Genomic DNA, 15440 nt, shown 5'->3' with positions numbered 1-15440 from the left:
TGTGCTTGAATTACCGTACGACGACCAGGTTGCGCTTTGTTCAGCTGCGGGGTCACCACTGTTGGGTCACTTATCACTGATTCAATTAAACTCAGACTTCACCGTAGATCATGTATTTAATTTACATAGCAACAACAGAGCTTATCTACTTATAAACTATGTACATGACCAACCGAGTTGGTAGGCGCCAACCAACTGCCCGACTCTGCCGCGCGCAGGCGGCTCATTCCATTTTACTTACATCAGCCCTTTTAGTCCCCCACAAACTCTTTGATTTTCCGAGATAAAAAGTAGCCTATGTGCTAATCCAGGGTATAATCTATCTCCATTCTAAATTTCACCCCAATCCGTCCAGTAGTTTTTGCGTGAAGGAGTAACAAACATACACACACACACACACACCCACACACACACACACACACACACACACACACACATACAAACTTTCTCCTTTATAATATTAGTGTGATATATGGTACGGAACTCTTTGTTACGAGTCCGACTCGCACTTGGCCAGTTTTTTAAATTATATTACTAGGTGGCAAGAAACTCAGGAACAGTGTTTTTTTTTTATTAAAATATTACAATAAAACTTAAAGCTAGCCTAATCTAATTACTATACAAATCATACCCGCGAGGAATGGTGCCAAGAATACTGGCTGCATTTCCGCGCTGGACAGCCAGGCTGATCCGTTGCGCAAAAAATGAGCCAGCCCTTCTGTCACCCGATGAGGCTATTAAATGCGGTGAAAAGTAAGTAAAAGTTAAGTAGATACGTACTATTTGGAATCATAGACTGGTTCACCATTGAAATAATCTTAAAGTAAAATGAGGAAGCGCCAGATTCATTTCGATCTTTACGGCGTTGTTAAACTTTAAGTGTCCATTTTTACGAGCAGGTGTTTTACTTAAATCATGACGCTAGCAGTTTGTGAACTTAAACAAATAACAAATGTTATTCCCAAACCATTAAATCATACTACGAGTATTACTTTTTTAACCCCCGACCCAAAAAGAGGGGTGTTATAAGTTTAACGTGTGTATCTGTGTATCTGTCTGTGGTATCGTAGCGCCTAAACGAATGAACCGATTTTAATTTAGTTTTTTTTGTTTGAAAGGTGGCTTGATCCAGAGCGTTCTTAGCTATCATCCAAGAAAATCGGTTCAGCCGTTTGAAAGTTATCAGCTTTTTTCTAGTTGCTGTAACCTTCACTTGTCGGGGGTGTTATAAATTTTTAACCCCCGACCCAAAAAGAGGGGTGTTATAAGTTTGACGTATGTATCTGTGTATCTGTGTGTCTGTGTATCTGTGTATCTGTCTGTGGCATCGTAGCGCCTAAACGAATGAACCGATTTTAATTTAGTTTTTTTTGTTTGAAAGGTGCTTGATCGAGAGTGTTCTTAGCTATAATCTAAAAAAATTGGTTCAGCCGTTTAAGAGTTATCAGCTCTTTTCTATTTTTCTTGTAGAAAAGAAGGTTAGATAACCGTTAGGTTCATAATATTATGTCAATAGACAAATGTCAAGCTGTCAAGATCGACGTTGCCTAAATACATAATTATTTATTTGAAAATGATGTTTTGGAAAACTCAGATACTTTGGATCGTCGGGGGTGTTATAAATTTTTAATTTACACTTGTTAAATATCATCATGTATACATACATCTTACTTATTTCCATGAGCCAAAGCACTATATTTTACTATTTATTATTGCTTGAGTGTCAATAGAGCCTCGATAGCTCAACGGTTGAGGAGCGGACTGAATTCCGAAAGGTTGGTGGTTCAAACCCCACCCGTTGCACTATTGTCGTACCCACTGGCACAAGCTTTACGCTTAATTGGAGGGTAAAAGGGAGTATAAGTCATGATTAGCATGGCTAATATTCTTTAAAAAAAAAAAGAAAGAAAAAAGGACGGAGTAACGGACGAAGTCGCAGGCTAGTATAACATAAACTGCCCTTATATGAATATTGTAAGTGCCCCAATGCAAGAATATCAAGCTTCTAAGGGCCATAAATCATAGAAAGTCCCAGATGGGACAACAGCGCAATTTGTTTGACGTCAAGATTAAACTAATCACGAACAGATAAGCTAACTACGATCGAAACAACACTGAAATTAATCGACTAAAGATTTTTAATTCTACTTCTTTCTATGGAATACTTAGCTTCTTTTGAAAAATTAAACCAGTTTTGAAATGTACACATACTCGTACCTATCAGTCTTTTTTGTATATAATTTTAATAAAACAGTTATGGGACTGAAGGCTCGGGTAGGTACCTATTTCAACAAGTGTAAATTAAAAATTTATAACACGCCGGACAAGCGAAGGTTACAGTAACTAGAAAAGAGCTAATAACTTTCAAACGGCTGAACCGATTTTCTTGGATTATAGCTAAGAACACTCAATCAAGCCATCTTTCAAACAAAAAAAAACTAAATTAAAATCGGTTCTGTAGTTTAGGAGCTACGATGCCACAGACAGATACACAGATACACTGCACGTCAAACTTATAACACCCTTTTTTTTGGATCGGGGGTTAAAAATAAAGGAATTCACTGAATATATTCGAGCAAATTAGAAAACATGACTGAAGTTTAGCCTCGGCCTTTGTTCCCTTGAATATTTTACACATGGGTTCGTGTTGACACTGCAAGGTTATTTATACTAGTCGTAGCAGTCGGTACTTACTTAAATATTTGCACAGGAATGCCTTCTATAACGTACGTTTTCATAGCTTTCACCGTTTCTTGTTTACCATAAGCATTATATATTTATGTATTTTATTTTGTACGTTGCAATGTCTCTTTATATGAACGATTCACGTGCTACCTATTGGTAGGTACCTACTACATTAGACACCTTCCTGCAAGTAGCAACAACAGCTGTACAAATTCTCATCGCAATCGGATGAATAGAGTAGTTTTTTATATAGGATATACTGCTAGGTACTTAAACAAGTATGGTTTTCACCTTACCCCTACAGCCTCTAAGAGTTACGAGTACGTAGATTGGGTACCTACCTACTTAATCGTACTAGGTTTTCGTACCATACTTTGCTAAGCTGCTGAAAGGTACTTAGATGCTAAAAGAAAGCAACGCCTCAGTGATTGAGCGTCCAGATTTAACAGGGCTCGCTCCGTCACTCGCTTCATACAATCGTAGTTCCAATTTCATTTGAATATTAAGCAACCAAAGTCCATGAAATTTTGCAGACATATTTTAGAAACTAATATCTGTGTCTGTGGTGTTTTAGATTTTTCTATAAATATGTAGTTTTAAAATTACAGGGGCTCGAAGATTTGTATGTAAATTTTTAAGACCGCGTAACTTTGAAACCGAATATTTTAACAGAAATCTGGAAAACCACAGACATAGATATTAGTTTCTAGAATATGTCTGCAAAATTTCATGGACTTTGGTTGCTGAATATTCAAATAAAATCGGAACTACGTTTGTATGAAGCGAGTGACGGAGAGACCCCTCTTAATTTAGAAAAATGTATTAAAATTGTCTCTTCATAGATAAATTCCTTTTCTTGTCCTTTTGACTGTTTTTTTTTTTTTGTTTATTTCCGTAAGTTTTTTTGGGATAGGATTAAAAATTACTAATAAATGTATCAGATATTTTATTAAAGATATAAACATTCATTACGTACATTTAGGAGCGTTTAAGAGCCATGGATACCGATCAATGTGTACATATAACTTATTATATTAACTTGTAATATAATAAACATTTTATGTAAAATATGTAGGTATACATAATATACTTGTATATTTAATATTTATGTGATAAATTATGAAGAAATACACAATGAGTTTTTACATAAAAATGAACTTATACCTACTTTTACTAAACCTAATCACTGATACGTACTTAGTTTTAAAAGGTGATGATTAACGCAAAGGTTGTGAAATTCGTACGTATACCTAGTAGGAAATATAATAGGTAAAATCTGTTTGTATTATTTTATACGAATTATATAAAATTTTGTTTAAAATCCGTTCAGCAAATGTAAGGTAGGTAATTTATGTTAGAGTAAACCTATGTTGTTATTTATAACATAATTAGATCGATGTACAAAAAGTTCCTTTTTATTAGTGTAATTAGTTGATAAATACTTACGAATTATTTACAAAATATGTATTATAAATATAACTATAGATAAATACTAGTTAATACAAAATAAACATTTCACAGATTACATAAATATATTTAAATATTCGTTAGCTCATTAACCAAAATATGACATTCAGTTAAATTACGATATGCTAGGTTTTTACTATACAATTAGCGTTTTGTTTCCCAATTTTACCTAAGTATATAAGTACATAATTAATATTTTATCAAATATTATTATGTTTCCAGTGATACAAATATAACGAAGCTTTGGCAACATTTAATTATAAATATTACCTAAATATATAATCTAGACATATACAATCCAATGATGATTCAATGTACTCGTAAGTTTAATTTGTAGTGGTTAGACAAAGGGCTAGACTGAGCGAATTTTCCAAAAAAAAAATTCGCGATAAATACAAAATTCATAAGTTTGGTGATGTTTTTATTTTAATATTTACACATAAAATGTACATATAGGTTTTATTTATTATATGACGACGTACAAAATAAATCGTATTTTAATATTGATTTTAAAATATAATAACTAACATACATTATGTAAAAAAGATTTCAGTTATTTCTCAGTAGGCACATTATTCAAATAATAATAAACTTTTGGATATAAACAGAAAATTACGAAACAGCTACGCCGTAGCTGCGTGGGCTACGTCGTAGTAGATTGCTACAAAAGGTTTCAGTTAAAAGAGCTGTGGACAACCAATCGAGGGTATGTGTCTGCGCATACTATGTACTTTTATGTTTTCATAATACTCGGCGCATAAAAGTTTTACTGGAGAACCAATCGCGTGGCAATATAGTTAGTCTTACCGTCTTGCATCATTTCGTATAAATAAATAGATCGATAAATTACCCACTGCGCAGTTTCAAGTTCTATCTTTTTCATGACATGAAAAGTTTGTACAATGTTAACTAATATGTAAATAAAAGTAGGTATCTTCAACCTAAGGCATGGCTGTATGAGTTTACTTATTTATATTTTGTCTTAAAGCGGCTCCGTAATTTAATTAACAATGGATTAACATGTATGAAACGCTGACGAAGGATTAAGGATTATGACGTTATGTTAATTAATTCGCTAATTATAATATTAATAACACAAATTATTTCGTAATCGTACATTGCACGAATTACTACACTTTATAAGAAATACTTACGATGATATACAAAACAAGACGATGCCCGCGACTTAGTCCGCGTGGTTTTAGGTTTTTAAAGATCCCATGGGAACTATTTGATTGTCCGGGATAAAAAGTTTGTTTGGTAATGGACGTTTCTTTGTCTTCCCTTGATTTTCTTGATTTTTGATGTAGATTGACGGTTCACAACAAACTTGAATTTCTTCACTACTTTGGGTTTTGTATTTAAAACACTGAGGTAGATAGCATGATTAGTTTAATGATCCAAGGATTAATTTACAAGAAAATAATAAAAAATGATGACGCGACGTATCGCTGTGTTTGATCTAGTGTTCCGTTCAATATGGCTGCTCCCTTCGTGTACGTTCGGGCGCTGTCGTATTTCTTCGTTGGTCCGCGCGCCAACATCTTCCCCCCTCTCAACGACCTTGGGATGTTGAGGTTACTTGTCCGATGCTGATGGCAAGGGGCACAGGCTATTGATGGCACGTCTGATGATGCCACTTGTGGTTAAAATGTCTGCTACACGTGCGACTCCGTCTGCTCCAGGATAAAGTTTTGATATGCGCCCCATGCGCCATTTTAGTGGAGGAAGGTTTGCTTGTTTAATGATGACCATATCTCCTTGAAGTAAGTTTCCTTTGTTTATTCGCCATTTTGCTCTTTGTTGAAGCTCACACAGGAATTCCTTGCGCCATCTTTCCCAAAATTGTTGTTTGAACTGCTCAAGTTGCTGGTATCGATTTAGACGACTTATTCTGGCGTCTAACAAGGCTGGTGATGGCAATGAGGTGAACGGTCTACCGATGAGGAAGTGCCCAGGAGTCAAAGGAAGTAAATCGGTTGGATCAGACGAAAGTGGAGTAAGGGGTCGAGAATTCAAGATTGCTTCGACTTGTACGAATAAAGTCGATAATTCCTCGTACGTGAAATGATTGATTCCTAACATGCGACTGATATGATATTTTGCAGATTTCACACCCGCTTCCCAAAGCCCGCCAAAATTTGCACAATAAGCTGGCGAAAAATTGAATTTTATGCCCTCATCGGCGGCAAACGAGGTGATTGATTCATTGTTTTCTACGGATTCTAAAAATTGGCGAAGATCATTGTTTGCGCCAACAAAATTCCGGCCATTATCGCAGTAAATTTCGCTAGGTTTTCCTTTGCGTGAAATGAATCTCTTTAGGCAAAGAAAAAAGTTATCAGTGCTAAGGTCAGACGCAAGCTCAAGATGTACAGCCTTAGTTGAGAAGCAGATGAAGAGGCATAAATAGCCCTTGGTTAATTTACAGCCACGTCCACGGCGATCTTGTATTGGAAAAGGTCCTGCAAAATCTACGCCAGAAATCTGGAACGGTAGGTTAGGAGTCACCCTCGACGCAGGTAAGTTACCCATTATAGGATTTAGTGTAGTAGCTTTCATAATTCTACATAGTTTGCAGTTGTTTACTGTGCTTCTAGCTAGGCGTCTGCCTGAAACGGGCCAATAGTTTTGTCGTAAATTATTTAGCAATAATTGTGGACCGCCATGCATTAGTTTTATGTGCTCATAAGCAAATAATAATTTTGTAAATTGATGGTTTGAATCTAATAAAACTGGATGTATTTGATTATAATTTTCAGGTGAATTTTGGATACGCCCACCTACGCGCAAGATGCCATTATCGTCTACGAAAGGTCGCAGTGAGAGCAGGCGTGATCGAGAAGGTAAGCATTTTTTATCATTTAGTAGTTTAAGTTCGACTTCAAAATTTTCTAATTGATGTTGCTTTATTAAATAGATGAGAGAATTTTTAAGTTCATCAATTTTGAGATGGCCTGTATATTTAGCGCTCGGGTATTTAGAATTATGGATAAATCTTAGTACATAAGCTAAGCTTCTTTGTAGTCTTGCAAAGTTTGAAAATCTGTCAAAATTTAATATTGTATGTGTAGCTGCAGCTTTTGGAGTTGCTATAAATGTAGATGTAGTTGTAAGTGTAGATAGTTGCTTAGTTTTATTAATACACGCTTTCTTTTCAGGAAGTTCATTAATGAATTTTATATTACTTGGCCACTCAATTTCATCATTTGACAAAAACTGAGGACCTTGCCACCATAAGGCAGCATTTTGAAGATTTTTTGGGTCTAAACCCCGAGAGGCTAGATCCGCTGGATTATGTGTGCCTGGTACATGTCTCCAGATGCCAGAAGAAGTCATCTCTTGAATCTTTGCAACTCGATTCGAAACAAAAGTCTTTAGATCACGAGATTGGGATGATAACCACCCAAGGACCACTGAAGAGTCTGTCCAGAAATAAGTCTTTGGGGGCACTGGAAGTCGTAAAGCCTTTAAAACAGCTGAAGCTAGACGAGATGCGAGTAAGGCTCCACAAAGCTCCAATCTGGGTATGGTTTGCGACTTTATAGGAGATACTTTAGTTTTTGCACACAGAAGATTGACACTTATCTGTCCTGATTTATCAGTTGATCTCAGATATATGCATGCCGCGTAGGCCTCAAGAGAAGCATCACAAAATGCGTGAAGTTCGATGGTTTTTGGTGCGTCATTGAGTGCGTATCTGGGAATTTGAATATTGGATAAATTGTCTAAGTTAGAAACAAAGGTAGACCATAAATTGGCAATGTCAGAAGGAATAGGGTCATCCCAATCAAGTTTTAATAGCCACAATTTTTGAAGAATTATTTTTGGGATTATTGTGCACGCACTCAAGAGCCCGAGAGGATCAAATAACTTTGCAGAATTTGATAAGATCGATCGTTTGGTTACTACAAAATTAGATTCAATTTTCGTAGGAAATTTCAAGACGTCAGCGACTGGATCCCATTTAAGGCCCAGTGCACTGGATTGCGAACTTAAATTTAAGTCCGTAGCTACATGAACATTTGAATTATTTTCAAATATAGAAGGTATGTTAGTACGAAATTTACGCAAGGGAAGACATGCAGAACTAAGGATTTCTGATGTTTTGTTTATAATATGTAGAAGTTCTTGTTCTGAGTTGCAGCCTGATAGAAAATCATCAACGTAAAAATCATGTTTTATTAAATTTGATATTGTTTCATCTTTGCATGTTTTAGATAATTCTAGAAGACATCGAGTTGCGAGAAAGGGAGCAGACGCAGTACCGTAAGTAACAGTGTTGAGTTTAAATGTTTTGATAGGAAGATTTTCACTCTCACGCCACAAAATCATTTGAAGATGACGTTGCTCTGGATGTATCAAAATTTGTCTATACATTTTTTCGACATCAGCTGACACTACAAATTTGTGTTGTCTGAATCTAAGTAAGATGGAAAACAAGTCATCTTGGACTACCGGCCCTACGTACTGTATGTCATTAAGTGCAATATTATTCGAGGTTTTTGAAGACGCGTCAAATACAACTCGAGTCTTCGTGGTTTCACTGCTTTCTCGAATTACTGCATGATGCGGCAAGAAACAGCCATGATCATCATAATCAGTAACTTCCGACATATGGCCTAAGTCTTCATATTCTTTCATGAATTTATTGTATTCTGAACGTAAATTCGGGTTTTTACTTAATTTTTTTTCTACTTGAATTAATCTCCTTTTAGCAATATTATAGGAATCACCTAGAGTATCAGCTGAATCGCGGAAAGGAATTTGTACACAAAATCTCCCATCTTTATCTCGGTAAGTAGTTTCATTAAATAGTTTTTCACAAAAGTGTTCATTGAAAGAAGACGTTTCTGCAGGTACTTCTTCAAGCTCCCAAAACTTAGAAAGTTGCTGTTGTATTTCCTTGCTGAAGTTGCAATAAATATCCGAAGTGTTGCTACGTTTCCCCCCCATGGGGCCAGCAACTATCCAACCTAGTTGAGTTTCTTGTAGTGTGGGCATATGAAGACCCAATTTAAATCTAGAAGAACAAAGTAGATCCCAGAAGACGTCAGCTCCGAGAAGCATGTCAACTTCTGAAGAAACAAAGAAGTTGGGATCCGCTAAGTGGATGTGGTTAGGTATTTGTAGACTTTCGATATTGATGTTGACTTGAGGCAGCTTGTCAGTAATAAGAGGAATGATGTAGCATCTGACAGGCATGCTAAATGTGTTGTATGTAGAGTGGATGACAATATTGCAATGTTCGGTAATCTTAATTACAGAATTGTTGAGACCGCATACCGAACGAAGATAGTTTTTCACTGTTGGTAGACCAATCTTCGTTCGTGCAGCTTCGGTTATAAAAGAAGATTGACTTCCACTATCCAATAAAGCTTTCAATGTAAATGATTTGCCATTAGTTGTTACCTTTACCAAAGCCGTAGACAGAAGAGCTTGGTTTGAGGACACAGAAGACATACTAACAACGCAAGAAGGATCCTTCATATCGGTAGGACCAGAAGAGGAAGAAGGTAAGCTGTTATGTCTAGGAACTTTAATATTAGATGTTGGAAGTGATGTAGTAGTTCCTTCGCGACTTTGTGACGATGATGATGATGTAGATGTTTGTGTCGGTGGTTGAATATAGTGAAGAGAAGACTGTCTATGTAAAATTGAATTATGTTTTCGTTTACAGAAGCGGCAACCACCCAGTCTACAGTTGAAATGACTGTGCCCTTCACGGAGGCAGTTTGTGCAAATTTGCCATTCGTGAACTTTCGCAATTCTGTCATCTACTGACATCGATTTAAATTTTGGGCAATTATATAATTTATGGTCTAGCTTACAAGCTAAACATGCTTTGTTGGTATACGAAGATGATGATGATGATGAAGGTGAAGAAGGTGACGCTGCAATAAATGACTTTGATTTAACAAATTGATTGCGTTTATCTGATTTAATGGGTTTATTAGCATGAACAGTCTCCAACACTGTTGCTCGCTGACGCAGAAATTCAAAAAAATTACTAAGCTTCACGTTGTCGTGGGTGCTCCTAAACTCCTCCCATTTTCTGGCTGTAGATGAGTCCAGTTTTGAAGAAGCCAGGTAAATGATCAGAGAATCCCAATGCTCTGTTGGTTCTCCTAGTGAATTTAGGGCATTTAAATTTTTGGTTATGTTATCAATTAAATTACGTAAACATTGTTCGGATTCCCTACTGATAGGTTCTATAGAAAATAAACCTTTTATATGTTCATTAATCAGAAGTCGCTTATTATTGTATCTGTCACAAAGAAGTGACCAAGCTGTTGAGTAGTTGATAGATGATACTGTGACAGAATTTATGACTGCGCTTGCTGAATCTTCTAGGTACGACTTGAGATAATGAAATTTATTTATGTCCTCGATGGTATCATTATTGTGTATTAACGATAAATACATGTCTCTAAATTCTATCCATTTACTTTGGTCCCCGTTAAATGGAGGAATTTTAAGCGGTGGCAACTTTACCCCACGATGCTTTGACCGGTCGGATCCGCTGACAGACACCGATCCGGATTCGATTTTTAATGCGTTTTCAAAAATTTGTAACATTTCTTGTGCTTGCGCTATTAATTTAAAAAATCTATTTTCAATCTCTTCTCTTTCTTTCATCTGTAGGCCTTCGTCCTCAATATCTAAAGACTCGATTTTTGATTGCAATTCATCGAAATTATATGACAGATCTTGAAACTTACTCAACCTTAAACTTAATTCATTAGATTGACTTTTATTTAATTTAGTTTCTAAAAGAGGCGTTAAGTATTTTTCAAAAAGAGTAATGCGTGTTTTTACGCGTCGTCTTTGCGCAATAAGATCTTTTAATTCGGTCATTTTGTAAGCGCAAACAACAATATACGATATGAAGAAAAAATTAAAATATTAAAAAATAATAATAAAAACAATGCATCAACCAACCTCGAAGCCCCGTACAAACCGGGCGTATTAAGTAATCCACCTGTGCGGCACGGCTTACTCGATGCAGGCACCCGCAGTCAGCGCGGCGACTCGGCCGGCGTTTGGGAAGTAGGTATGAAAATATGATGCGACCGACCGCCACTTGGTGAATTATTTCTCACCACTCGACTCTGAAAATAGTCGGCGAATCTATGTTTTACTATTGAAATATTACTTAATAATGCACTGTAATTAAGATGGTACAGTTTTAATTAGATGCTGTTTGTACTTTGTATTAAAGAAATCTTTGAAATTAAACTGATGGAATGAATGTTTGTAACTCGTTTGAAACGATAAAAATGTCGACCTTTGTCGACAAATCGAAGCAAAATTGATAAAGAAGGATTAACGATGTATAGGATTAAAGATGTATAGGATTAAAGATGTATAGAAATAAAGATGTATATAGGAATGAGCATTACTTCCCTCGGATCACGTCGTGGAGGTCACCATAAACTTGTTTGGTAATGGACGTTTCTTTGTCTTCCCTTGATTTTCTTGATTTTTGATGTAGATTGACGGTTCACAACAAACTTGAATTTCTTCACTACTTTGGGTTTTGTATTTAAAACACTGAGGTAGATAGCATGATTAGTTTAATGATCCAAGGATTAATTTACAAGAAAATAATAAAAAATGATGACGCGACGTATCGCTGTGTTTGATCTAGTGTTCCGTTCAATATGGCTGCTCCCTTCGTGTACGTTCGGGCGCTGTCGTATTTCTTCGTTGGTCCGCGCGCCAACAAGTTGCTTATGTCAATTACAGGGACGCAAGCTATCTCGGTACCTTTCATACAAATCGATCAAGCGGATGAGTATTTAGGAATCCCGCGGGAACTGTTAGTTTTTCCGGGATAAAAAACAGCCTATGTCCTTCCCCGGAATGTATCCTAAGTCTGTACAAAATTTCATTAAAATCTTTTCAGCGGTTGAGACGTGAAAGCGTAGCAGACAGACAGACAGACAGACACACTTTCGCAGTATGGATAGTATGGATGGATAATAATAATAATTATTATTATTAGTAGGTTTCTTATGTACAGACTATACAGATAAACGCAAATTAAGGTAAAATGACAATGATTTTACTTTTAACAAATTACCATTAATGCCGTACCTTTAGCAAATTTTAACAGTGAAGCCCGAAAATAATGAATTAATTTTACACAATAACATATTACTGTCCCAGCCAGCGCATCAATTCACTTTAAATATACACACATAATATAATAATCTAACATTATTTACATTAAAATTAAACTTACTTTGACCTTTGGCATAGTATTAAATATTTACACCATTTATGGGTTCTACCAGATAGGTGTGATATAACGGTCGATAATATCACATTTTTATTGCGGTAATAATATCTTGCGTCTTCGCCACGCAGCTGCGTTTTTAAATATCTTCCGATGTTTTCAATGTGGGTGTGTACGGCTACAGGCATGCCCACCCTAATTGCGTCCTACTAACATTAGCGTAAGATCGCATGCGTTTTTATGGAGGTAAATTACGTCCGTTTTCAATATTCAATCTATCTGTAGTCCGTAAATAAACTTATCTTAAGTAACTACTTAGGCAAGGTTATTTTTTTGTCAAGAACGCCATACAATTTTTGACAAATTACGTTGCTAAATAACTTATCTTCAGATTACAGATAGATTAAACATTGCTAACGGACGTTAATGGAACTGGGAACAGTTGACATCGCGCGATCGCGGGCCGCAAACATCTTTCTATCACATCTTTCATATTTATCACAGCAGTGTGACATCGCATATGTACTAAAACAGAAATCACAAACGCATTGCGTTAAAATCGACCACTATAACGCATCTTTGTGGTGGAGCGTTTAATTTTGATCAAGTCTCTGAGGACCGTTTGGTGAAATGGGAAACTTTGCAGTTGTCGATATGAGATCATTGCAGTTTGAGGTAGAAACATCAGTAACATTGGGAAAAATAAAATAGGTGGCAACGCCTTTGTTGTTTTCGAACTGGAGTGTTCTTGCTTGACAGCTGTCATTCATACCGTTTGCAATCGTGTCCTTTTGACAGTTATTGTGGCTGTTTTTGAACGTTTGCAGGCTATGTTGGGAGTTGTGCTTGGAGTTTTCGGACGTCGTCGATGTTTGTGAGCTGGATGATGGGTGTAGTGCAGTGGTGTTTGGGATGGAGAAGGCGGGAGAGGCGGGAGGGGCGTCCTCCTCGGGCAGAGTGCGCAGGCGCAAGAGCCTCCCCCGCCCACCTCCTCACACCGGCGACTGCTCACCGCTTGCACTCCCGCTTGTTATGTAATCCTGCGCAATGAAGATAATTATACAAGGGGACGGGTTTTGAATCGTACTATCTCGATCGTGACTTGTGATATCTGTAGAGGATACCTTACCGGGGATGGGAAAAAATCGATAGAAAATAAATACAGAATGTGATCCTGAATGAACTTCTTGACTAAATAAAATTATATTATTTTAGTCAAGAAGAACCATCCTGGTAAACCAGCTTTCGAACAAGCGAATCCACACTATAACCGAACTACTATACCTATGATCGAAGAACCTAACCTTATTCACCCCTTATGTTATTATGTTGGCTTCTAATGTTATGAAATATCTACAGACATTACACTGAAGATACGACACATTGGCCCAATGTACTACTATGCTACTTGGCGTTTATTTTTCGCGAGGATACGCTTGGCTGACTATTACGGGGTTGGGGTATTACATATAAGAACATCACAGAATCTTGGCGCAATTGCCGTTTACACATTGGCCGCTACTTGACGAATACATTGGACAACTGTGTATATGGGCATTTACTTTTAACATATACTTACAGCATGTAGATGTCTGCCGTCGTGGTGAGGGGCAAGTGACATCCGTGGCACCAGCAGCGTTGTAGTAGTCGTCTCGGAAGCCGCCGACTCCCGTTTCGAAGGGTGGCTGTACAACCTACCACAAAGCTGGGCTTAGAAGGCGCTTCCTGAAGTATTTACTAAAGCATTGAGCATAACCTTCGGATCAGTGTACTGAACCGCTTTCTGCCGACAATTAAGTGCTAAAGCACAAACTTTGAACGAGACAAGCGTTGAATTTAAAAATCGGCGAAAAAAGCAAGTTCAGCTCTCCAACTGATTTGCGATATCGGCATTATTTTTTATTATTTTTGAATGAGTTGCAGCGATATAAATGTATGAGTTGTATCTTGAAGCATTGTTTGGCATAAAAATGGTACTTATAGATCCAGTAGTTGATAGTCTACCTGGTCTACACACCAGTAAGATCCAAAAATAAATCGATAATATTCGGGAAAATCAAAGTAAGAATCCAAAGGTATTTTACATTTAGATCTTGGTTTTCACACATCGATCGATTCAAGTCAATTATTGGTTTTAAAACTCTTGATGTATATTTTCTATAGGTTCTTCTAATAAATATGTGTAGTTTATTTTGTTTAACTAATATAAAGCTTGCGCTTAACTGTAATCATACCAAAAAGTAGACGAAGTTGCTTAAGGCTTTTTAATTCACTCAGAAGTGCATTTTATATAATTTTATGTATAAGTATAAAGTTGTAGATATCATTGTACTACTATAATATTTTGGCATATATTAAATTTAATATAAGCAAAATATAAATGTTTTCATATTTCACAGTTTGAATTATACCAAGCTGCAATACTTAATGATGCAATAGTTAAAAAACAGAATTATTACCAAAATATTAAAGGTGCAAACACATCACTGCGCCGAGGCAACTGGTGTGCTACATCTCAATCTGGCGCAACGATCGATCAATAGCCCTACGATACAGGCACTATATTATATATTATATTCAACATTTTGCGACATGTGGAAGCTTATAATTTGAAAAATATAAATATAATCGATATTGGCATATTATCTGCTTTTTAGGGGTTAAATCAATTCTTTATGGAATGGAAATACGATTGGATACAATTTCTTTGCAAAAAAATCGAAAAATGCTACAAATATCTATTATTTCTGAATTTTTATTGTGTGGATAATTGAAATAAACAATATATGATACGTATAAACGTATATATACGAAATGTATACGTTTTTTTAAAATTAACATTCTTAGTTTATTTTCAAACTTCATTTATGCCATTTATTTCTCTGTACATTAAGGAAACAAATTTTTCCTTCTCATTTTTTGCTATAAATCAGTTTTTTTATGGTCCCTAAAATGTAAGATCGCCTTCTGTAGCGTCACAACACAACCGATCACACCTGACACTACCACGCACAGTAATGTGTTCGCTTCTTAAAAAAACATGCTT

The 15440-nt window shown here is 36.2% G+C and overlaps 1 protein-coding gene across 1 annotated transcript; it reads right to left on the bottom strand.

The window, feature by feature from the left end:
* Window positions 1-8470: 8470 nt before the first annotated feature.
* On the bottom strand, window positions 8471-11010 carry LOC123875840. The gene is made up of 2 exons (XM_045921888.1): window positions 8624-11010; window positions 8471-8504 (listed from the first exon to the last, which is right to left on the bottom strand). The coding sequence occupies exons 1-2, from the start codon at window positions 11008-11010 to the stop codon at window positions 8471-8473; spliced, it is 2421 nt and encodes an 806-aa protein (XP_045777844.1).
* Between the last annotated feature and the right edge of the window lie 4430 nt (window positions 11011-15440).

This window comes from Maniola jurtina, chromosome 20 (genome assembly GCF_905333055.1).
Source record: "Maniola jurtina chromosome 20, ilManJurt1.1, whole genome shotgun sequence".
Classification (NCBI taxonomy): Eukaryota; Metazoa; Arthropoda; class Insecta; order Lepidoptera; family Nymphalidae; genus Maniola; species Maniola jurtina.
This window is presented reverse-complemented; position numbering and strand designations above follow the sequence as displayed.

Coding starts and splice junctions, on each gene's coding strand:
- LOC123875840 (XM_045921888.1), bottom strand. CDS start 11,010: ATGACCGAATTAAAAGATCTTATTGCGCAAAGACGACGCGTAAAAACA. Junction 8,505..8,623: donor ATTGCACTTAATGACATACA/GTACGTAGGGCC, acceptor TGATACATCCAG/AGCAACGTCATCTTCAAATG.